This window comes from Diospyros lotus, chromosome 13 (assembly GCF_014633365.1).
Source record: "Diospyros lotus cultivar Yz01 chromosome 13, ASM1463336v1, whole genome shotgun sequence".
NCBI classification, from domain to species: domain Eukaryota; kingdom Viridiplantae; phylum Streptophyta; class Magnoliopsida; order Ericales; family Ebenaceae; genus Diospyros; species Diospyros lotus.
Window position 1 is genome coordinate 35,603,170 of NC_068350.1, and position 23,314 is coordinate 35,626,483.

The following is a 23,314-nucleotide window of genomic DNA, read 5'->3' on the forward strand; positions in this document are numbered from 1 at the left end:
CTCTCGTGCAAACCCTCTCTCTGTCTCGCGCAAAATTTGAGTTCCCTCTTATGCAAAACAATTTCTATATCGCGAAGCAACCCAGAAGGCAAGGCGAAGCAACCCAGTTTCCCGTCAAATCCAAAATCCCTAGAGCTTCAATCCCAGCAACGATTTTGTACGCAAACCCACTCTTTTTCTTGAATCCCAGCGAGGAACAATCTTCATCCCCGTCGAATCCAAAGCCTTCAATCCAGCGAATCTATTTCTTCCCACGAAGACAAAACCCACGACGCAATCTGTTCAGCGAAGACAACCCACGACGCAATCTGTTCAGCGAAGACAAAACCCAAGCCGCAATCTGTTCAGCTGCTACGTGGGAGGCCTCAAAGAGTCTATTCACACAGATGTTCAGGCTAATAAACCAAGTACCTTTGTCTTCGGCTATTGGGTTGGCCCGATTATACGAAGCTCGTGATCTCACCTCATCCAAAGTTCTATCTACAGGTGATGAAGTTCAAAATGGTCTAGTAACATCGTCAATCAAGAAATTAACTATAGAAGAGATAAAGGATAGGAGAAAGAAAGAATTATACTTCAAGTGTAATGAAAAATTTGGTCCTAGTCATCGTTGCAAAAAGCAATTCACGATTCAAGCTTGCTTGAATGATAGTGATGGGGATGATGATATGGACATTTATGGTGGAAGTCATGAAGTTCTATGGCCGCCATAGTTGAATTAGACCCTACAGGACAAAAGTGTTTTCAAGGGAGAGGGAGTTGATATAGTCCAGAAAAAATATATTTTAATTAATTTATTTTATTTTTCTTTTTGAATTAGTCAGCCATGTATTTAGGAATAGGTTATTAACTGTGGATTGTGCTTTGCTATTTAGTAGGGATCTAGTTATAAGCTAGCTATTATATATTCCTTGTTTCAATAAAAATAAACATCAGAATTATTTTGCAATAACAGTTCAATTTGAACATTGAAAGATTTTGCTATTTTTAGGGACCTAAAAATCTATTATTTTTCTCTCCTTGACTCAAAATAGGTAGAGAAAAGAGTATTCTCTCTACATTTGCACCACTTTCTTATTTTACCTATATATTTGATTTCATAAAAGATGCCGTGAAAATTACATATATTTTTTGAAACGTGTCATGTCATGTGATATCGATCTATTTATGTATGCATAGTTTTTTTCCAAACCAACGAATTAAAGAAACAAATTCATTTTGTGTGGATTGAGATATACGTATCGTTGCATTGAGGCAATTTGCTACAAGAAGCTATGGCTTTTCTGTTTTCTTTGTCAATCAATTGATATGAACAAACTTTTAAATCCCGATATCAATAGCCTTGGTGTCCATCAATCCCGATCGATAGCCGCCCCCTCCCTTTGGATTCGATTTTTTTTTCCTTTTAAACTTTTAAATGCTATGTTTTATGTTGGTTTATATGTATGTTTGAAAACTTTAAATAACTACAAAAATTAACTAGTTGATGATTCACTAAATTTATTATGTTAATACTTCAATATAATATTGCTGTCACCCCAGTGTTTTTAAGTATTATCGTGGGCTGCAATTCCATTTGTCAGCTGTTGGGAAGAATAATAATAATTAAGAACAAAGGTATGCTTGGATGAGTGACAATAACAAATGGTCCCCCGCTACGTTCAGTATTGAGCATCAACATCTCTTCAATTTGACAACTTGTCCAAACAGGATCTGCATAATATTGGCCACAAAATTCATGAAGCACCTCTTGTCGATCTTTGCCATTAACCATCCGGAAGATGGTAAAGGTCTTCATTGATTTCGAACCTAATTATATTAACTGGCTAGATATAGAGATTACTATACTAATTAGGGCAAGTAGTCTATAATAATTTCAAACCTAATTAACTCGCTAGTTTGAAATTACGTACGGCAGAGATGCAAACAAAGCTTTACTTTGTTTTAAGTTCTTAATTAAAAAGCAAAACTAAGTTTTACTCAAAATGCGTATCAAGTTGTTAGACAATTAGATTAACAATGAAATCAATTGTCAGCTCAAAGAATGTCGAAATCAAATACTTTATATCTGAGAATAGTGTACATAAAAATTATTTTTCAATATTTGGTTTAATTTTCATGTAAAAAAAATACTTTTCAAAAGAATATTTTGGATTCTTTGGTGTCAAGAAAGTATTAGTTTTTGAATTTTGAGCAACAAATGTCTTAATTAGGAGTAATCAAAACAGTACCGAGTGAAACGAGCGCCAAGGAAAATATAATTAATTATCTTAAATGCATATGTATAATAAATGCATATACATGATCAACCAACATAACACGAACATGAACGCAATAATACAACATTTATTTAGACATAACACAAACACGCATATATATATATATATGTTCTGCTGACACTAACATGAACACATTGTTACAACAGCTAATAAAGGAAGCTTTTTGCAGATTATTGACCCTGCAGCTTCACTCATGTCCAACTCCTCTACTCTTTCTCTAGCAGGTAATGCGAAGTCAAACATCAACATTAGATTTGCTAATGCAAGCTGAAGAACCGCTAATGAAAACTGAGCTCCTGGACAGCTCCTTCGACCAGCACCAAATGGAATCAACTCAAAATGATGCCCTTTAAACTCTATAGAGCTATGTAAAAACCTTTCTGGCTTGAAATCTTCAGGCTCATCCCATACCAATGGGTCCCTACCAATTGCCCAAGTGTTTATGACCACTTGCGTACTGGCTGTTATATCATAGCCCATTACTTTCACATTTTGGGTTGATTCTCTATGAATCAGAGGAATTGCAGGGTGTAAACGCATGATTTCTTTAATTATAGCTTGTAAGTATGGCATTTTTTTCAAGTCATCCTCGATTATTGCTTGCTTGCCTCTTCCTATTTCTCGCACTTCATTTTGGAGTCTCTTCATGGATTTTGGATCTTTCAAGAGTTCTGCCATTGTCCATTCTAAAGATGCATATGTAGTATCAACTCCACCTATAAACATATCCTGAAAGAGGTACAAATATAATTTATTGAGTTAAGTAGAAAGGAAGATTTAAAAAGTAGCAATTTTGGAAAAATTATTTGGTTTCCCTATACCATAGATTTTAAATAAATAAATGTTGGTAATTTTTTATTCAAAGACATCACAATATTTTACGATAACTAGTATGTTGTACTAAATTAAATTTTAAAACTGGCTTTAATAATTAAAATTTACTACATATTCACTGTTTATTAAGAAAATAGATTGCAGACAAATACAAGATAAAAGAAAAAACACATCTTTTGCTATATGTTTGACTTTAAAAATTACTTCAATATAGGTATTTTATATTAGTCATGAAAAACACTGTTCCCACAAATTTCTTATATAGAAAATATTATTATATCGAAACAGATGTTAGTAATTAAATATGAGCACTTGTAAGTTTCTTAAATCAATATGGAAAGGAAGTAATAGCGCCCCCAAAACCTAGGCCTTACCATGATAAGTGCTTTGACGGTATCCTTATGAAGTGAAAAACCAGCAACTTCGTCTCTCTGAATTTGAAGCAAAACATCTACAAAATCACGTCGACTTTCACATGTAACTTTGTCACCGTCGTTTCTCTCTCTTTCCTCCACGTGTTCTTGAATTACAAGTTCCAGAAAAGTATCAATTTCCTTAGCAACCTTATCAGCTCTACCATATAAACCATTCAAATGGCCCAACCATCGCATCCATGGAACATAGTCCCCCACATTGAAACCACCCAACAACTCCATAAACTCCATCAAAATCTCCTTAAACTTCCTCCCTCCTCCCGCTCCGCTGCCGCCGCCGCCATTGTACTTCCTCCCCAGCACCTCCCTGCACACTACGTTATTGATGTGCTCCGCCAACATTTCGCTTAAATTTATCTGTTAGAATAAATATGGGACTCAAACCAATGAATATGATGAATTATATGGGTATTTACAAATAGACATGGACAGATGATTGAATATATAAGAGATAAATATGAATCCATGGGTTAAATTAATCTCATCATCACCACCACCGAGGGAGAGACGGAGCAGAAAGATCCCATGATCTTCTCCATCAGAAGGGAGGTTTCTTCCTCTCTCACGGCGCGAAATGACTGCACCCTCTTGCTGCAGAGAAGCTCGAGCACGCATATGCTTCTGATCTGCCGCCAATACTCCCCGTAAGGAGCGAAAACCACGTCCTTGCAATCATACATAAGCTTGCTGCGAATGGGGGATTTGGGTCGGTTGGAGAAGGAGAGGTCGTTGGTTTTCATGATCTCTTGGGCGGCATCGCCGGAGGAGACGACAAGAACCGGGTTGCTGCCGAAGTGAAGCAGCATCAGTGGGCCATGTCTCAGAGCCAGCGAACGGAGCGTGCGGTGGGGGAGTATGCCAAGCTGATGCAGATTTCCGATTATCGGAAGCTTTAAGGGAGATGGCGGAAGGTTCTTTCTGGGATTTCGAATGGTGATCCAACTTTTGAGAAGGAAGATGAAGAACAGAAAAATGGAAAGAAAAAAGTAGAAGGATTGATCTCTCGACCACATTTGTTGTTTCTTGGATGTATAGCAAAGATGATTCAGTTTTGGATTGAATATATACACACACACAAACCCACCTACCAACTGGAAAATCTGAACTTGTAACTATCTTATTTGTCAATAATTTATCTACAGATTCTTCTAAATGTTTTCGTGGTTGAGTAATTTTCATCACTTTTTAAATAAAAGTTTTATTCTACTAAAACTTTAGTCACAAATTTGATAAAATAGTATGGAAATGATAGTTTTGAAAATGATACTGAAACATTTTGCAAATTATAGAAATAGCTCGAAATGCGTTTCGAGCCACGTCATTGCCGTGCTTAAGAGGTTAATAGCCCTTGGTGTTGATTGATTTGTGTAGGGGGGGGGGGGGGGGGGGGGAATTGATACAAACAAACAATTGTTTTCACTTTTAGTCAATGATATGGATCGATATCATCAATATCAACTAATTTAAAAAATATTATACATCCCTTTAATATTTTTAGTTGCTTTGTCTTTTTGGTTTTTTCCAAGCAAAAAATTAAAAAAATGATAAAGAATAATATATGTCCCCCAAGTTGCACTAAAATTGTTGTGGGATGCCTTAAAAAAACTAAAGTTGGAAAATAGCCTAAGTGAAAGCTCGGATGACTCCGAAGAGTCTCCTGGGGCGAGAATCCCCCAAAACCTCCGGAGAGTCTTCCGGGATAGCCAAGCCTCAACATTGCATATCCCAAAAACTCACCCAAAGTCTTCTAGGCCAAAGTCACCTAGTGGCTCCAAAGAGTCTTTCAGACCCATTAGGAGTGTCTATAAATAGTCGTCCATTATACTGCAACTGGATCTTTTAGACCCATTCAAATCTTCTGCACCCTTCACAGTTCACTCTCTCACCTTAGTCCCGAAGACTTAGACTTTGGACCACTCACTACTTATCGGGAGATTACTCCCTTAAAGACCCATAATTAACATATAACCCATACACCTTCATCTACATCCTTGCATATTTATTTCTGGATATCAATGTCTGACTTAGGCATCAAAAGGCCCGCGTGAGGAAGATTCTCACGTGTCTTTTGACTAATTCTGTGATTGTAGACCCATCCAAAGTAATAGCCCTGAAAACTTGTCAGGACCCTCCCTTGAAGACTCTCTAGGACCCTTCTGACCTCGATCCCATGAAAACTCTCCAGGGGCAATCAACCTAAAGACTCTAGAGACCCATTCGAGTCCCCTGAAGCCTCAACTCTCCTGGACAGTGAATCGAGCTTAGACCCTGTTGATCCCATAGTGGCATCCCGGACCTCATTGTCTTATCGAGGAGCTCTGCATTGGTTGTTCCCTAAGATAAATAAATTTAATTATTTTTTTCTATAGTTAGGTAACAACAGTTTGGCATCGTTTATGATAAACAGGCAAGAAGTCATCCCCCTCACAAAAGCCATGAGGTTCATTCGTGTAAGGACGCCATCTCAACACTTCCACCCCAGCTTGCAATACCTCCCAATGAATTATGCTCCAAATCCTCCAAGGAGGCACCTATTGATTCCTCACATACTTGATCAAATACTCGATTATTTTGAATATATTACTCGATTAAAATCTTATCAAACTTAAGAACATTTCAAATGGTTTTAGTCATCATTATTGAACCAAATTTACTAAAAAACTTTTTCTCATTAAATCAAAACACAAATTTCTCAACACTTGCTATATATGTTAACAAGTTCTTAGTAGATTTTGTATACATTTCAAATAATTTCAACTTGGATTCATTGGTAGATTTGATTTTAATGTTCCTGATATTCCTAAAAATGCCATCGAAGTTTGCATATTGGACTTCATCAATTTTCTAGGAAAATCTTTGGGTTCCCACAATGGTATTATGTGTTGGAATTTGAAATAATTAATTGGATCTTGGAGTACCAAACTTAGTAGGAACCAAAATGTTCAAGGTTCACTACAAGAAAATTGGTCTTCTGTGATGACCTTAGGTTGTCACAAAAAGATAGAATTTCATCACGCAATCTTTTTAGTGATGATCAAATATTTGTCACGAACTCATCATCGTAGGTCCCTCGCCGATTATCTTTGGTGACGAAATAATCATTTTATCACGAAAAATGCATTATTGGTGACGAAAAAACTCGTCGCCCAACTCATCACCTAAGATCATTGTCTCTTCATATCTAATCACCAAAAATACTTTTTAGTGACGAATTATTTCATCACTATTGGCATAAAAATTTCCTCACTAGAACATATTTGTGACTACCATTAATTATCACAAATTTTTTTTATCTCATCTCCAAAACTATCTCGCAACGTTATCTCCTCACCAAAAAATAAAATTGTTCGTTATGAGAAAGTTTTTGTAACAAAACACTTACTCACCAAAAGGTACTTGTGATAAAAGTGAAGTCCTCACAGAAAATATTCTTTAATGGTTGGTAAAATACTTGTGCTTTACATTAAGAGACTTAGACATCACCAAAAAAATTTTGTGATGAAAGCATCTCATTGCAAAAACTTTTTTACTTCAATACAATATCATCACCAAAAACTTTTGACGGCTAGAGTCTATCAAGGAAATAACATCACTAAAAATTATAGATGACTCATTCAACCTATTACTAAAAATTTCCAATTATGATATTCTCATCATATAGTCCCACAATCATCCCTATTAATAAATTCTCAACCTATTTAAAATATCAAACACAACTATCACAAATTTCAATGAATTACGTCATCCAAATTGTTAGTCTATCAAAACATATCCCACAAATGACAGAACTCATCAAATCTAATATTCAAAAACATGTTCCAAGCATAATTCATCAAATAAAGACAAACAAGAAAAAAGTATATCAAGTCAAACTAAACTTTTAACTTCTTTGGATCCTTAAAGTTCCACACATCTAAGAGTTGTTGCCATCTTTTGCATTTGATGGTTTATCTAGACGTTTTTCTCCAATTTTTTTCTAAAACAATGGCCAACATACTCTTCAACCAATGGATTTCCTCTTTTTATGCTTCAAACTCAATTTCTCTTGACTTATTATACTGTAACAAGTTCTCCACTTATGCATGCCAAGAACCTGAAAAACAAAAGTAAACAAAAGATCAAATAAATTAGTATAATTTGTTTTAATGTGAAAGATTTATAATAATTCAAATAAAGAGAACTAACCATATCATCTTTGCTATGCTATTTATATATACATCTACTTCTTGCTCTATTTTAGTTACACGGTTGATAACCACTTGCACAACTTGCTAAATTAATTGAACTAACTAACTGAATCAGGCTAACTGCCATAACAAATAATTAAGTAACTAGTGGGTGGTCAATAGAATTTGATCAAGATGGCTCTAAAATCTAGATTTTGTTGCTGGGTAGCGGTGGAAAGTATTTGGAAGGATTTGGGGTTTCATTGTGCATGTTAAGGCAGTCGTCTATATATGCTTTATTTAATTTTTTTTTCTTTAAAAAAATAATTATAAACGATCATACTAAAAAGTATATATGAAAAGATTCCAAGCCCACAAACTAATGCATAAAAAATCTGTGTATGAGACCAGATTTGTGTTCTAAGTCTTCAGGCATCCATGTGCTTGCAGGCTTGGTAGGAGGAGACTTAAATAATGTGTTAAGCTGCGACGATACATAGGAGGAGGAGAGCATGGCCATGGGTAATATGCTCTTCAGCTGGCAGCGTGTGATATATTCTTCGTACCAAGTGTCTTGTTTTGGATTGAATTTCTTCCACTTGACTCATACTTCCATTTAGTCCCTCCCTGAAATGCTCCATGAAGTAGAAAATTTTTCTTATCGTCAAAATTAAACTACCAATTAATATTGTGGCATGCCATGCCATTGAGAGGCTAATGGTAAAAAGGGGGAAGACTTGGATGTAAGTGAAACTGTTGGGTTGTCGGTTCGCAAAAAGGTTCCCTTACTAGCTCTAGCTTGTAACAACTTGCCGGTGCTAGTGTAAACATAAAATCCAGTAAGTATGTGTATGTTCTGTCCACTTCAGATAATGCATGATAGCATATTTAGAATATGACAATGTTATATAAAATAAAAATTAGTCAAAATTTTACATTAAAAAAAAATGCATCTACTTTAAAATTGCTTCTACCTAGCTCATTTAACTGCCTGAAAGACTGCTAAAAGCAACTAATTCTGAATCTTTCAAGTCTGCATGTAGGCTCGAGCCCAATGGATGATGAAAAGTAAATAAAGCATGGTTATAATTAGTGTCACGATACATGGGAAAGTTGACACGTAAATATATGTTCCATATGTGGAAATATAAATTATGTTTTCATTTTTTTTCTTGCAAATGCATTTTCAGTCCACATCTAATTAATGGTCGATGGTGAAGTTCTTTTATTTGCTGAATAAAACAATAATTTGTTCAAATGACAGTGTTACAATTTTGTTATAACAATATAATTTATTTTAAGAACTCAAATTAAATTCTATTAGAATCATCAAAAATTAAAAAGTCTATTGATCTCATTTAATAGTTTTTACGGAGCTAATGAGTTTTTTTTATCCTAAAATTAGCAAATACAGAAGCATTCATTGAAGGTATCAAATATATGAAAGTAAGGATATTTAAGTAGTTAAGTGAGTCTAACTTACACGCCAAGGAGTTTGGCTTGAAGATGATAATTTATCAAACTACGAAAATATTACAAAAATTATTCATATTTTATTATTGTAATGGGAAAAATATTACAAAAATTATTAACTTTAAAATGTATATATTTTTTTAATAATATATGAACATTAAATATTTCTAATTTACTGAATAATCAAATTTATTGAATAAAATATTATTAAAAAATTATTTTAATGAAAACACGTTCTCTTTATTATTTTTAAAAATATATATTTTTAAAAAAAATTAAAAAATAATTAAATTATCGAGAGAATAATTGAAAATACTAAATAACAAAAATACTTTCACTCAATTTGTCACTATCGGCTCTAAATGATGCCACGGGCTTCTCCCATCTATGGTGCTTCAATGATGAAGTTTAATTTATGAAGTATAATTTAATTATTGAATCTGTCATCCTGTTAGGGGTGGCTTTTATGACTGACAATAACAAATGATCCTCCGCTACGTTCAGCATTGAACATCAACATCTCTTTAATTTGAAAACCTATCCAAACAGGATCTGCATAATATTGGCCACAAAATTCATGAAGCACCTCTTGTCGATCTTTGCCATTAACCATCCGAAAAATGGAAAAGGTCTTCAATGATTTCGAATCTAATGATATTAACTGGCTAGATAGAGATTACTATACTAATTAAGGCAAGTAGTCTATAATAATTTCAAACCTAATTAACTTGCTAGTTTGAAATCACGTACAGCAGAGATGCAAACAAAGCTTTCATTTGTTTTCAATTCTTTGGTGTCAAGAAAGTAGTAGGCCGGGTTCTTTTTATTATTCTTAAATTATTTTTAATTTTTAATTTTTTTTAAAATAATGAAAATGCGTTCTCTTTATTATTTTTAAAAAAAATTAAAAAAATAATTAGATTATCGAGAGAATAATTAAAAATACTAATTAACAAAAATACCTTCACTCAATTTGTTGCTATCGTCTCTAAATGAAGCCTCGGGCTTCTCCTGTCTATGGTGCTTCGATGATGAAATTTAATTTATGAAGTCTATGGTGCTTCGATGATAAAATTTAATTTATGAAGTCTAATTCAATTATTGAATCTGTCATCCTGTGAGGTGGATATAACAGGGGGTGGCTTTGATGACTGACAATAACAAATGGTCCCCCGCTACGTTTAGCATTGAACATTAACATCTCTTCAATTTGAAAACCTGTCCAAACAGGATCTGCATAATATCACTGTCCCTGTCACTATGAACCATGGCTGCCAATAATATCATTTTGTGTGGATTGAAGCAATTTGCTTCCAGAAGTTACGTCTTTCCAGTTTTCATTGTTAATCAATAATTGATAATATTGGCCAATATTGTGGCCACAAAATTCATGAAGCACCTCTTCTCCATCTTTGCCATTAGCCATCTGGAAAATGGAAAAGGTCTTCAATGATTTCGAACCTAATTATATTAACTGGCTAGATATTGAGATTACTATACTAATAATTAGGGCAAGTAGTCTATAATAATTTCAAACCTAATTAACTTGCTAGTTTGAAATTACGTACGGCAGAGATGCAAACAAAGCTTTACTTTGTTTTAAGTTCTTAATTAAAAAGCAAAACTAAGTTTTACTCAAAATGCGTAACAAGTTGTTAGACAATTAGATTAACAATGAAATCAATTGTCAGCTCAAAGAATGTCGAAATCAAATACTTTATATCTGAGAATAGTGTACATAAAAATTATTTTTCAATATTTGGTTTAATTTTCATGTAAAAAAAATAATTTTCAAAAGAATATTTTGGATTCTTTGGTGTCAAGAAAGTATTAGTTTTTGAATTCTGAGTAACAAATGTTGTTGCGGAAGATCAATTACCAAAGCAGAGGGTTAGTACAAATATAAGCAAAACCAAAGAGATATCGAAAACAAGTCAAGAATACAAAAGAGTAATAGTAAAAGAAACTCGTTGTAAAATAACTCGTCAAGGCTCAGATCTGGGTCTGTCCAAATGTGTACCACCCAGGTAACTCCAGAAAATAGGGACATCAAGCCTCACGAAAGCACACAAGGAACAAGCGACGGAAACCTCAAATAGGAGCCCAAAACCCTTTCGGCCAGAACACCAAATCTTCTCCCCAAAACCACACAGGTTACATTCACCGCCAGATCCACAAAGGAGCAAGAACGATCACTCAAATATAGGGCGAAGAACAATCTAGAAAAGCTTACCTCAAAAGGATCTACCGAACCAAATAAATACTAGCTACTCACCGATCGACTAGGGGCTTCCAAAGGAAAGGAAGACCCACTGCCATAAAAGGGAAGGACAAGCACATGAAGATCGGCCATCAAAGAAAGTATCGGGAGAGCAAAGAGGGAAAGAGAGAGAGATAGTTTGGTCGTCAAATGAGGGTAAAGAAGGCAAGAAAAAAGCCTTAAATATGACGGAGTTAGGGCGCAGCTAATGGGCCATTTGGCTTGGGTTTGGGAAGAATAATAATAATTAAGAACAAAGGTATGCTTGGATGAGTGACAATAACAAATGGTCCCCCGCTACGTTCAGTATTGAGCATCAACATCTCTTCAATTTGACAACTTGTCCAAACAGGATCTGAATAATATTGGCCACAAAATTCATGAAGCACCTCTTGTCGATCTTTGCCATTAACCATCCGGAAGATGGTAAAGGTCTTCATTGATTTCGAACCTAATTATATTAACTGGCTAGATATAGAGATTACTATACTAATTAGGGCAAGTAGTCTATAATAATTTCAAACCTAATTAACTTGCTAGTTTGAAATTACGTACGGCAGAGATGCAAACAAAGCTTTACTTTGTTTTAAGTTCTTAATTAAGAAGCAAAACTAAGTTTTACTCAAAATGCGTAACAAGTTGTTAGACAATTAGATTAACAATGAAATCAATTGTCAGCTCAGAGAATGTCGAAATCAAATACATTATATCTGAGAATAGTGTACATAAAAATTATTTTTCAATATTTGGTTTAATTTTCATGTAAAAAATACTTTACAAAAGAATATTTTTAATTCTTTGGTGTCAAGAAAGTATTAGACGGTATTCTCTTTGTATTTCGTATTTCAATTTTCAGTTTTATATTTTGAGTGTCTATTTTAAGATTTTTAAAAATGTATTTTTTTTTTTACATTCTAAAAAACTATTTCTTAAAACAAAAAATTAAAAAACTCGTTTACTTTGATATTTTCAAAAAAAAAATTATAATACTTTATTCAATAAATTTGATTATTAAATAATAAAATTACATCTTTTTAATATAACATTTTATATTAAATATTATTATATAATATATGTGTAATACACTTAATAATATACTATATGTTATCCTATATTTTTTATTATAATATAGATATACTATATTTTTAAAATTTTAAATAAATATCTAATTTTATTTTTTAAATTTAAGAATAAATTTTCTTCTTTCCTTTTCTTTTTCTATTCTCCCCAACGACCACCACCAATCAAAGATTTACACGATCAGAACTACCATTAAAAAGGCCAAGCAAAAATTTAATCAACAATAATATAATTAATTCTCTTAAATGCATACTATAATAAATACATATACATGATACAACATTTATTTAGACATAATAACACAAACACGCATATATATATATATATTGTTACACTAGCATGAACACATTGTTACAATAGCTGATAAAGGAAGCTTTTTGTGGATTACCAACCCAGCAATTTCACTCATGTCCAACTCCTCTGCTCTTTCTCCACCAGGTAATGCGAAGTCAAACATCAACATTAGATTTGCTAATGCAAGCTGAAGAGCCGCCAATGAAAACTGAGCTCCTGGACAGCTCCTTCGACCAGCACCAAATGGAATCAACTCAAAATGATGCCCTTTAAGCTCTATGGAGCTATGTAAAAACCTTTCTGGTTTGAACTCTTCAGGCTCATCCCATACCAATGGGTCCCTACCAATTGCCCAAGTGTTTATAAGCACTTGCGTACTGGCTGTTATATCATAGCCCATTACTTTCACATTTTGAGTTGATTCTCTAGGAATCAGAGCACCTGCAGGGTGTAAACGCATGATTTCTTTAATTATAGCTTGCAAGTATGGCATTTTTTTCAAGTCATCCTCGACTATTGCTTGCTTGCCTCTTCCTATTTCTCGCACTTCATTTTGGAGTCTCTTCATAGATTTTGGATCTTTCAAGAGTTCTGTCATTGTCCATTCTAAAGTTGTATATGTAGTTTGAACTCCACCTATAAACATATCCTGAAAGAGGTACAAATATAATTTATTGAGTGTAGTAGAAAAGAAGATTTAAAAGGTAGCAATTTTGGAAAAATTATTTGGTTTCGCTATACCATAAATGTTAAATAAATAAATGTTTGTAATTTTTTATTCAAAGGCATCACAATATTCTACGATAAGTAGTTTGTTGTACTAAATTATATTTTAAAAATTGGCTTTAATAAATAAAATTTATAACAGATTCACTGTTGCTTTGTAACTTTTTTATTACAGGCATCACAGTATTTTTATTTTTTTATTTTAAATACTAAAATAAGTACTTTTTTTTCTACAAACAAATACAAGATAAAAAAAAAAAAACATATCTTTTGTTATATATTTGACTTTAAATCACAGTTTGATAAAAATCTTGTAATACTTTTTAGTCTTATCTTGATCATTTCATATCTTGGTTCAGAAAGCATTTCAATGTTATCTTAATACAATCATGTCTTACTCATTTTAACAAACGCTACTTTAGAAAATTTAGAAAAAAAAATATTTTTAATTCACAAAATAAGTTAAAAATTAGAAAAAAAAAATCATTTTCTAAGTGAAGATTCAATCATTCAATAAAAAATGAGATGAAAAATAAGAAAAATATATTCTTAAATAGAGGTATTAATTTTTTATTAGTCACGAAAAACACTGTTCCCACAAATTTCTTATATAGAAAATATTATTTTATCGAAGCTGATGTTAGTAATTAAATATTAGCACTTGTAAGTTGTTTAAATCAATATGGAAAGGAAGTAAATAGCGCCCCCCAAACATAGGCCTTACCATGATAAGAGCTTTGATGGTATCCTTGTGAAGTGGAAAATCAGCAACTTTGTCTCTCTGAATTTGAAGCAAAACATCCACAAAATCATGTCGACTTTCACCTGTAACTTTGCCGTCGCCGTTTCTCTCTCTTTCCTCCACGTGTTCTTGAATTACAAGTTCTAGAAAAGTATCAATTTCCTCAGCAACCTTATCAGCTCTACCATATGAACCATTCAAATGGCCCAACCATCGCATCCATGGAATATAGTCCCCCACATTGAAACAACCCAACAGCTCCATAAACTCCATCAAAATCTCCTTAAACTTCCTCCCTCCTCCCGCTCCGCCGCCGTACTTCCTCCCCAGCACCTCCCTGCACACTACGTTTTTGATGTGCTCCGCCAACATTTCGCTTAGATTTATCTGTTAGAATAAATATGGGACTCAAACCAGTGAATATGATGAATTATATGGGTATTTATAAATAGACATCTACAGATGATTGAATATATAAGAGATAAATATGAATCTATGGGTTAAATTAATTTCATCATCACCACCACCGAGGGAGAGGCGGAGCAGAAAGATCCCATGATCCTCTCAATCAGAAGGGCAGTTTCTGCCTCTCTCACGGCGCGAAATGACTGCACCCTCTTGCTGCAGAGAAGCTCGAGCATGCATATGCTTCTGATCTGCCGCCAATACTCCCCGTAAGGAGCGAAAACAACGTCTTTGCAATCATACATAAGCTTGCTGGTAATGGTGGATTTGGGTCTGTTGGAGAAGGCGAGGTCGTTGGTTTTCATGATCTCTCGGGCGGCATCGCCGGAGGAGACGACAAGAACCGGGTTGCTGCCGAAGTGAAGCAGCATCAGTGGGCCATGTTTCTGAGCCAGCGAACGGAGCGAGCGGTGGGGGAGTTTGCCAAGCTGATGCAGATTTCCGATTATCGGAAGCTTTAAGGGAGATGGCGGAAGGTTCTTTCTGGGATTTCGAATGGTCATCCAACATTTGAGAAGGAAGATGAAGAACAGAAAAATGGAAAGAAAAAAGTAGAAGGATAGATCTCGGGACCACATCTGTGGTTTCTTGCATGCATAGCAAAGATGATTCAGTTTTTGGTTTGAATATGCACACACAACACCCCCCCCCCCCCCCCCCCAACTTGATAAAATGGTGTGGAAATTATAGTTGTGGAAATTATAGTTTTGGAAACTTGTCACTTCTCATTTTTGTTTTCCTAAGCAAAAAAATTAAAAATAAAAAAATAAAATTAACACTGTCCCTTCAATTGCCAACCACTGTTGTCGATAGCTACGTTACATGGAAGTAAAAACAATAACGGAAAGCGTTTTCAATATGAAATGAAAATGAGAAAATAACATTTTTCTAAAAAATTAGAAAATGAAAATGTGAGATAAAGTGTAAATTAAAAAAAATATAAGATTTTTTGTAAATAAGACTATTATAAATTATGTAATATTACATCAATATATATAAATAATATTATTATAAAAATATAGTAATTATTTAAAAGATATAAAAATTTGTACATATTTTAAACAATATGTATAATAAAAAAAAATTATTTTATATATTATATGTTGTGAAACACACCAACACCCATATCAATGAATCATTGCCAATTGCCCAAGTATTATAACCATCTCCAACCCAATCCCAAATTTGGGGTAAAACCCTCTCCAACCCACCCCCGAATCTTACCCCAAATTTGGGGTTATGAATATTATTACCCCAAATTTGGGGTTGCACTATTCCTTGACCTCAAATTTGGGGTTGCACTATTCCTTGACCTCAAATTTGGGGTAATATATTTATTCCTATTTTGCCCCCTCATTTTAACTATAACAAAATTTAATTTTTTTTGTATCCTACCTTTATATATTTTTATTTACTTATTATTAGTATTAATAATATTTAAATAATATTAATAAATTATAATCAATTAATAAATAATAATTAATAAATTTTATCGTGTTCAATATAATGTTTTATTAATTGAGACAGTAAATGTAACATTTTTATTTTTTAATATTATTGATAATTAATTTTTTTAGTTATGTAATTTTTAGGTAATAATTTAAATTGATATATAATAAATAAGTAAATAATTTACATTATAAAAAATAAAGAAAAAAAATAAACTATTCATTTACCACAAATTTGGCTTTAAGGGTTGAAAAGGAATTAGTTCTTATCCCAAATTTGGAATGAAGGGTTGGAGATGCCCTTAAACACTACTTGTGTGCTGGCCGCTGCCATATAATAACCCATTACTTTGACATTTTGGGTTGATTCTCTAGGAATTAATTAAGAGGAGCCGAACGGTGTAAACGCATTATTTCTTTAATTACAGCTTTTAAAAATGGAATTTGTTTCAAGTCATCCTCGAGTATGGCTTGCTTGACTCTTCATATTTCTCCCACTTTATTTTGGAGTTTCTTCATATATATATTTTGGATTTTTTAAAAGTTGTGTCATTGTCCAATCCAATGTTCATTCTAAAGCTGAACAGATGGTATCAATTCCACCGACAGACATATCCTGAAAAATATAAAAATAATAATATAAATAAGAATATTTAAAAGTTTTTTTTAATTAGTAAAAGAGAGGTATAGAAAGAACGAAAACGTCTATACATAACACAAACTAGGGCATACCCTAGATATCAAAATCACAAAAGAGAAAATAGACACTTAAGATCCACACACGACCAGATCAAAACAACATAGAAGGAAACACAACAAAGGTACAAGGAATAGAAAATAAGGAACAACTCCAGGTGAGATCAAGCTCCAAGGTGAAAAACACTCCAAAGCACGTTGACATGGACAATGAGAAGAGTAGGAACAAACAACAGACCTGAAGGCAACCACGAAAGAGCTACGATATAGAGAGTAACCCTAGGACTGGGATGATGAGCATGTAAGCGTCATCAATTGATCCTGCGAGCCATACCGGAACACACACTCTCGGCCAGAATCGCCAATATATGGACCTCATCCAGGAGTGTTGGTCGGTAGGAAGCCGCCAGAAATGCCAAAGCGCACAGCTCTATAAAGTATATGAAAACGGGATGGTGACCAACCCTACCCACACTACACACATAATCTAATGGACAAGATGGTTCGCAAACTGCTCGGACTCTTGCTAACACCGGTTATTGCACTCACACCACAAAAAATAAACCATCACCTGCAAAACTAAATGATTAGCAACATGCCAAAGATTTTTACCTTTCCATCAAGCCGCTGCCCATAGGACCCCCGTCTCCCATTGACGCCAGGGCCATGCAAATTTCTTTGAACGCCGAAAAAATGACACCACTTTTCTAGAATAGGAATAGTCAAAGAATAGATGGTTGTGACTCTCGAACTCTGCCCTACAAAGGAAACACCTATTAGGAAATGGAAAAAATAAGTTAACACAATCAAGAGTATATAATCGTTCCCTAATTGCTAACCATAGGATAAATGAACGCGCAAGGACTCCATACCCAAACCACACAAGTCGATACTAGGGGACCCAGTCCCATTGCTCTAACAACCCTTGTAAGACAAACTTAACAAAGAAGGCATCATTTTGAGCTGGGGTCCAAACGAGCACATCATGGCAACCAACCCTTAGGGGGCTTGACATTCAGTGCTGGATAAGCTCCAAGGATGGAGATGTCTAGTCCGACGACAACTCCCACCTACCATCAACAATGATTTCGGAGACACGAGCCATAATCGAGATATCAAACTGCCGAGAGAGTTAACAAGAGAAATGATCGACAAGGATCCCAAGGGGGTGCCACTTATAGTACCACAAAACAACATGACTGTCGTCCCCCACCTTCTACCCAAACTTATCTTTGACCACCCTCTAGAGAGATAACAGTTTCCTCTAGTACCATGGACACAAATACGGCACTGGGAGCATCCACAAGCACTTATTCTTAATCTGAAACATGTGAATCCATTTAACCCACAAGGACTCGCTTTCGCCTGACAGGAGCCTCCAGATTAACTTAGTTAGCATAGCCTGATTCCACATATAAAGAGGTTTTAATCCAAGACCTCCCTGATCTTTGGGATAACAGACATCACGCCATGCGACCTTAGCTTTGTCGGAATCCTCAACTGACCCACTCCATAGGAAATTCTTAATGATACACTCTAATTCCTTAATCACCTACTTAGGCAACAAAAAGATAGATGCCTAATAAAGGTAAATCTTAGCAAGGACTGCATGAGCCAGCTAAAGCCTACCCCCAAATGACAGTAACTGACTGTGCCATGAGCACACCTGTAAGCACCCCCGCCCGGATATCCCCAACCACCCGGACTACCCGAACGGGAGCGCCTATGGGAGGAGAAAAATAATGAAACACGAGACAAAGACCACCCCGGCATGCATACACGAAAATAAGAACAGCGGAAGCAAAGCTCAAAACATGCATGCACTATGGGTATCCCGCTAACACAGCGGTCACAAGATAAGTAAATAAACACAAACTCCTGTGCTGACATACACAAGACTCGAGAAAACACCTGGCACAGTACGAAATAATAGAGTAAACCCTACTCAGACATCAGAGTTGACAGAGGTTGACGGGACTGCCTGAACACCATACCGACTCGACTGCTAGACGCTGATTCCCCTGCTCGGACCCACGCTAGCACTACCTGGAATGATGGAAAGCAAGGTGAGTCGAGAGACTCAGCAAGCATAAGGAAGAAAAGGCTGAAGGCTACACAAAATCAGAAATCTCACCCCAGAATAAACCCCCAGGTACACACAAGCCATGAGACGCTACAACACAACAGCTCGATAGCATAACAAAATAAAAGCACATACCGGTCCTTGGGGCCCACATATGACACTTGGCACCCAAGTCCCATACCAATCTGCCGCTGCCCTGAAAGGCAACAAATATCTCCACAAACCTGCGAGCGTAATCCCGAGTCAGTACTCCCGTCACCCGTATCCGTCGATACTCCCGACAACCGAGCCATAGGCTCCCTTGGAACGATACTCCCGTCCGAGAACTAAATATTACCAGTATCCATGCAATGCACATAGAAATGCAATGGCGTAGTGAGCATCAACGTGATACAAGGCGCCCATACATCCAGGCATCAGGCCATGCTCCACCCACATATTAAATCACACGCCATGCATATGCCGCGCTGGATGCAACCTAACCAAGCTAGAATGTCCGTGTCCAAGCATATTTAATAAATGAATATCCCAACATGCAACCCGTACCCATGTGCATACCAAATCATGAACAGTAATACAAGGTATCTAATCATGCAGTAAATCACATACCGGTAGAGCTAGACAGCAGTGCCCGGTACCGGTCAACGGCCAGTAACTAGGGGTGTCCACCCGACGGTCCACTTCAGGGCCGTACCGTAGTCTACCCCAACGTCACCAACAACCGACCCCTGCCCCACTGCTCAATAGCTCTAACCGAACCATAAATAAATCTGAGAAAAACTGTAAGCAAACCCAATAAAATCGTAAATAAACCCTCACGTCTAGGAACCTAGTCCCCAAACTGGTTCAGCATCATTCCCGAAAGGAGTGGGGGCGGTACAAACCCCCGTAGGCACACAACAAATAAAACTCTAGAAGCCTCGGATTTAATTTAAATTAAAACAAATGAATAATAATTTAACGAATAAGGTTAGGTGCCGAATTAGAGTAAGGGAGGTGATAAAATACAGGAAATCACGGGGTCTTTCACGGGAATTAAAGATCACGACGAAAGGGGTTGGAACTTGCCTGAAATTAGCTGATTCCGACCTCTCTCAAGCTCTCGAGGCAAATTAAATCATTTCCTAGCAAATAACATATCCGGGACCCAAATTAATTAATTTTAATCGCATAAAATTTATGATTTAAACATATAATGCTTTTACTAATTTTTACTCACGTATCTGATCACTTCCCATGCCGAAAAATTCCAAAATCATTTTATTTTTCTCCTTATTTTCTTTTCTTCCCTTTCTTTTCTTTTCTTTTCTTTTCTTTCTTCTCCTCTTCTTCTTCTTCTTCCTCTCCCTGCGTCTTCCTCCTCCTGCAACTCCATTCTTCTTCTCATTTCCTTTCTTTCTTCTTCTTTTCCTCTTTTCTTCTTTCTTCTTCTTCTTCTTCTTCTTCTTCTTCTTTCTTTCTTCCCCGCGCTGCCTCCCCTGCTTCAGCCGCAGCCATGGCCGCTGCATCCACAAACGCACACAGCCGCCTCTGCCGCTGCAACTGGCCGCCCTCGCCTACTGCCACTGCGCCGCCCTGATCGCCGCGAGCCTACTGCTCCGCCTTCGCCGCTGCTGCAAGTTGCTCGATTGCCATGGCCGAGCTCTCGGCCAGCTCCCATGGCAGCCACCCCCCGTTCTCCCTCTCGAGCTCTCTCTCTCTCTCACTGCTCTCCTTCCCTATCAACCTCGATCTCACCCTCTCGATCTCCCTCATCCGATCTCTATCTCTCACTCTCTGGTCACTTTGAAAAAATATGGCCACTGGCCATTCCATAGTTTCCACGCACACAAGCACAGCACACACGCGCACCGCCTCAAATTAAAACATTAATTTAATTAATTTAAATTAATTTAGATAAACTTAATTTATACTTTTATTATTTATTTATTTTCAAAATTTGAGGATATTACAGTTCTCCCCTCCTTAATAGAATTTCGTCCTCGAAATTCACGTTCAGTCCATGTCCTTAAGATACACTTACACCGCTCGTGATATTACCCAACATCACATCCAGGACATTTCATATCATCATTTTCCAGTATTCCCTCAACTTCCTAATCTATCACCTCTATTGCATCACGTTATGGCCACTAATACCTTAACCGACATAAGGAACGTCATCAATCATATATTACATACATCCACAATGTTCTCCTATTACCTCACCATAACTCAACCGTTCCCCAAAGCCATCTCAACCACAAATCAACCTAAAGGCAACTCAAAATTCAGCGACACCGATGATAAACTGACTCGCACCACTAGGCTCAATGTGAATGCAGCTAGTTCCGGATACAACTGGTAGTGACAAGAGTAGAACCACCTTATTGCATGTCGAGAAGCTAACACTCGATAACGTAACCAGAACCTGCCACGTTCTTACGCTCCATGGGAACATGGAAACGATACGATATCCTCAATCAAGAATTCAACAGCAATATCCTTTAGTCTGACTTTTCTCAATTGATTCTTAACCAGGTACACAGCATTTTCTCTGCAGTACTTTCTCTCATAATTTGCCGCGAATGCCCGGGGTCCTGTCAATAAATATGGGTAGTCATTTAATCAGGACTATCAAAGGATAAACGCTATCCACTCAATATATCTTAAGATCCAAACGTCACCAGATCTTCCCTCCTTAAAGGAATTAACACACCCAATTTTGACTTATTCGGTGACCACCAACCCTTAATCTTGTCCTTGCTACTGATCTTAACTCCCAATAGCTAATTGGGCCGTACCTCATCTCGATCGCTAAGTACATACCTTGACCTCCTCAAGGCTTTATACGGTAGCTGGGACTCGATCTTTAGAATCGGTGTTATCTACTCTGAAGTCTGCTCGACTAAAAGCAACTCACCGTACCATTAGCTATCTAGTCCACAAGGTATCTCATAGGTCTCCTTAATAACGAAAAGTAATTGAAGTGGGTTAAGCATTCTTCTGATTGGCATGACAAGCTATCTCATGTTTTTGACGATGTACCACTTGACCAGCACCCAAAGGAGTCTCATCTCCTCACTCGGTCAATAACCGACCCTAGGGCATGTGGTCCGTGATTAGCACCGCGCGTACTCATAGCAACTACTATCCTTGCAGCAGAACCCAACGGTTACTTAGACCTGTATCCAATTTCGGCCTTGGCCATACACCTGGGCATCTCCCACAACAATAATCTTAGAGGGAATTTTCTTATTCCTAATTCACTTTATCACCAATGTTCTACGGCAGTGCAAAACGTCTATTACCACATTTGCTTAATCATATTTATTACAGAACCTCACAGCCTTAGTCATTTGCCACGCCAATCGCGGCGTCACCTGAACTCTGCTCCACCTGTGAGAACTAAACACCTACACCCTAGCCAGGTAGTAATGTCAAATCTCCAAACAGCATAACCGCTGTAAAAGCCAAGTCCACAAGTTCGTAATAATCCCTCAATAAATTCCCAGCACAGATCTCTCGTCCGAATATACACAGACGGTTTAACGGTCAACTCCACACGAACTACCGCATAACCCAACCTTCAGCTCCCCGTCTTAGTATGCCATGTACACATCTCGGTACCTACGTATCTGCCATTTACCATTAGACTCCCATAGCACATTCCCACATGGTAGGACCTTTTCATACCACTCCTGGCAAAATCCAATCATGGACCTCCATCTCACATTCTATCACAACCTCATCTCTCATGAGATTAACGCAGGCCTTTATAGGGCGTCGACAACACCTGGCGAGACCAAGGAAACTTCAGACCCCATCTCTGTCACCAGTCCCGACCAATCCATAAATACTACGAAGGCATTGGTCAGCCCCAAATGGCATGGCCACGAACTCATAGCGGTCGTACAAGTACGACAAAAAATCGTTAGAAAACACCCTGAGGTTAGCCCGGCAAATCATCTACTCAGAAGGAAGGAACATTTATGCCTCAAGGCTATCCGATTCAATTTCAGGGTCAATCCTTTGCTAATTGCAACGACTACTTGATTCCTAAGGATCCCAAGGTTCACAAGTTTACCTAATACATCTCATTACATAATACCTTCAAACATTGTACCTGGTGTTTCTCAAACCATTCCCATCCTTACAAAACTCGTAATTTACAACCACACATTTACTTTACAGCCCTTTAATAAACATACTAACTAGAACTCCTCTTATCACTTCTGGCAACCGAGGTAACTTCATCTATCGGGTAAGCTAAGTCCTCAATGCTAGCTACGCTGGAACTGGGTCCAACAGGTCCCTCTAGTGGCTGTGACGGTTCCCTCACGGCGGCTCGGATT

At 36.5% G+C, this 23,314-nt stretch overlaps 2 protein-coding genes across 3 annotated transcripts; both read right to left on the reverse strand.

The window, feature by feature from the left end:
• Positions 1-2,326: 2,326 nt before the first annotated feature.
• Positions 2,327-4,635, reverse strand: LOC127788378 (cytochrome P450 736A117-like). The gene is made up of 3 exons (XM_052316563.1): positions 4,039-4,635; positions 3,488-3,904; positions 2,327-3,008 (listed from the first exon to the last, which is right to left on the reverse strand). The coding sequence occupies exons 1-3, from the start codon at positions 4,558-4,560 to the stop codon at positions 2,400-2,402; spliced, it is 1,548 nt and encodes a 515-aa protein (XP_052172523.1). The 5' UTR covers positions 4,561-4,635; the 3' UTR covers positions 2,327-2,399.
• Positions 4,636-12,738: 8,103 nt separating this feature from the next.
• LOC127788380 (cytochrome P450 736A117-like) lies at positions 12,739-15,406 on the reverse strand. 2 transcript variants are annotated; one of them, XM_052316566.1, is made up of 3 exons: positions 14,813-15,406; positions 14,271-14,675; positions 12,739-13,469 (listed from the first exon to the last, which is right to left on the reverse strand). In XM_052316566.1, exons 1-3 carry the CDS (start codon positions 15,329-15,331, stop codon positions 12,861-12,863), a joined length of 1,533 nt encoding a protein of 510 aa, XP_052172526.1. In that variant the 5' UTR covers positions 15,332-15,406; the 3' UTR covers positions 12,739-12,860. The 2 variants fall into 2 exon arrangements, with proteins under 2 accessions (XP_052172526.1, XP_052172525.1); XM_052316565.1 differs by having other exon boundaries at positions 14,810-15,406.
• Positions 15,407-23,314: the final 7,908 nt, after the last annotated feature.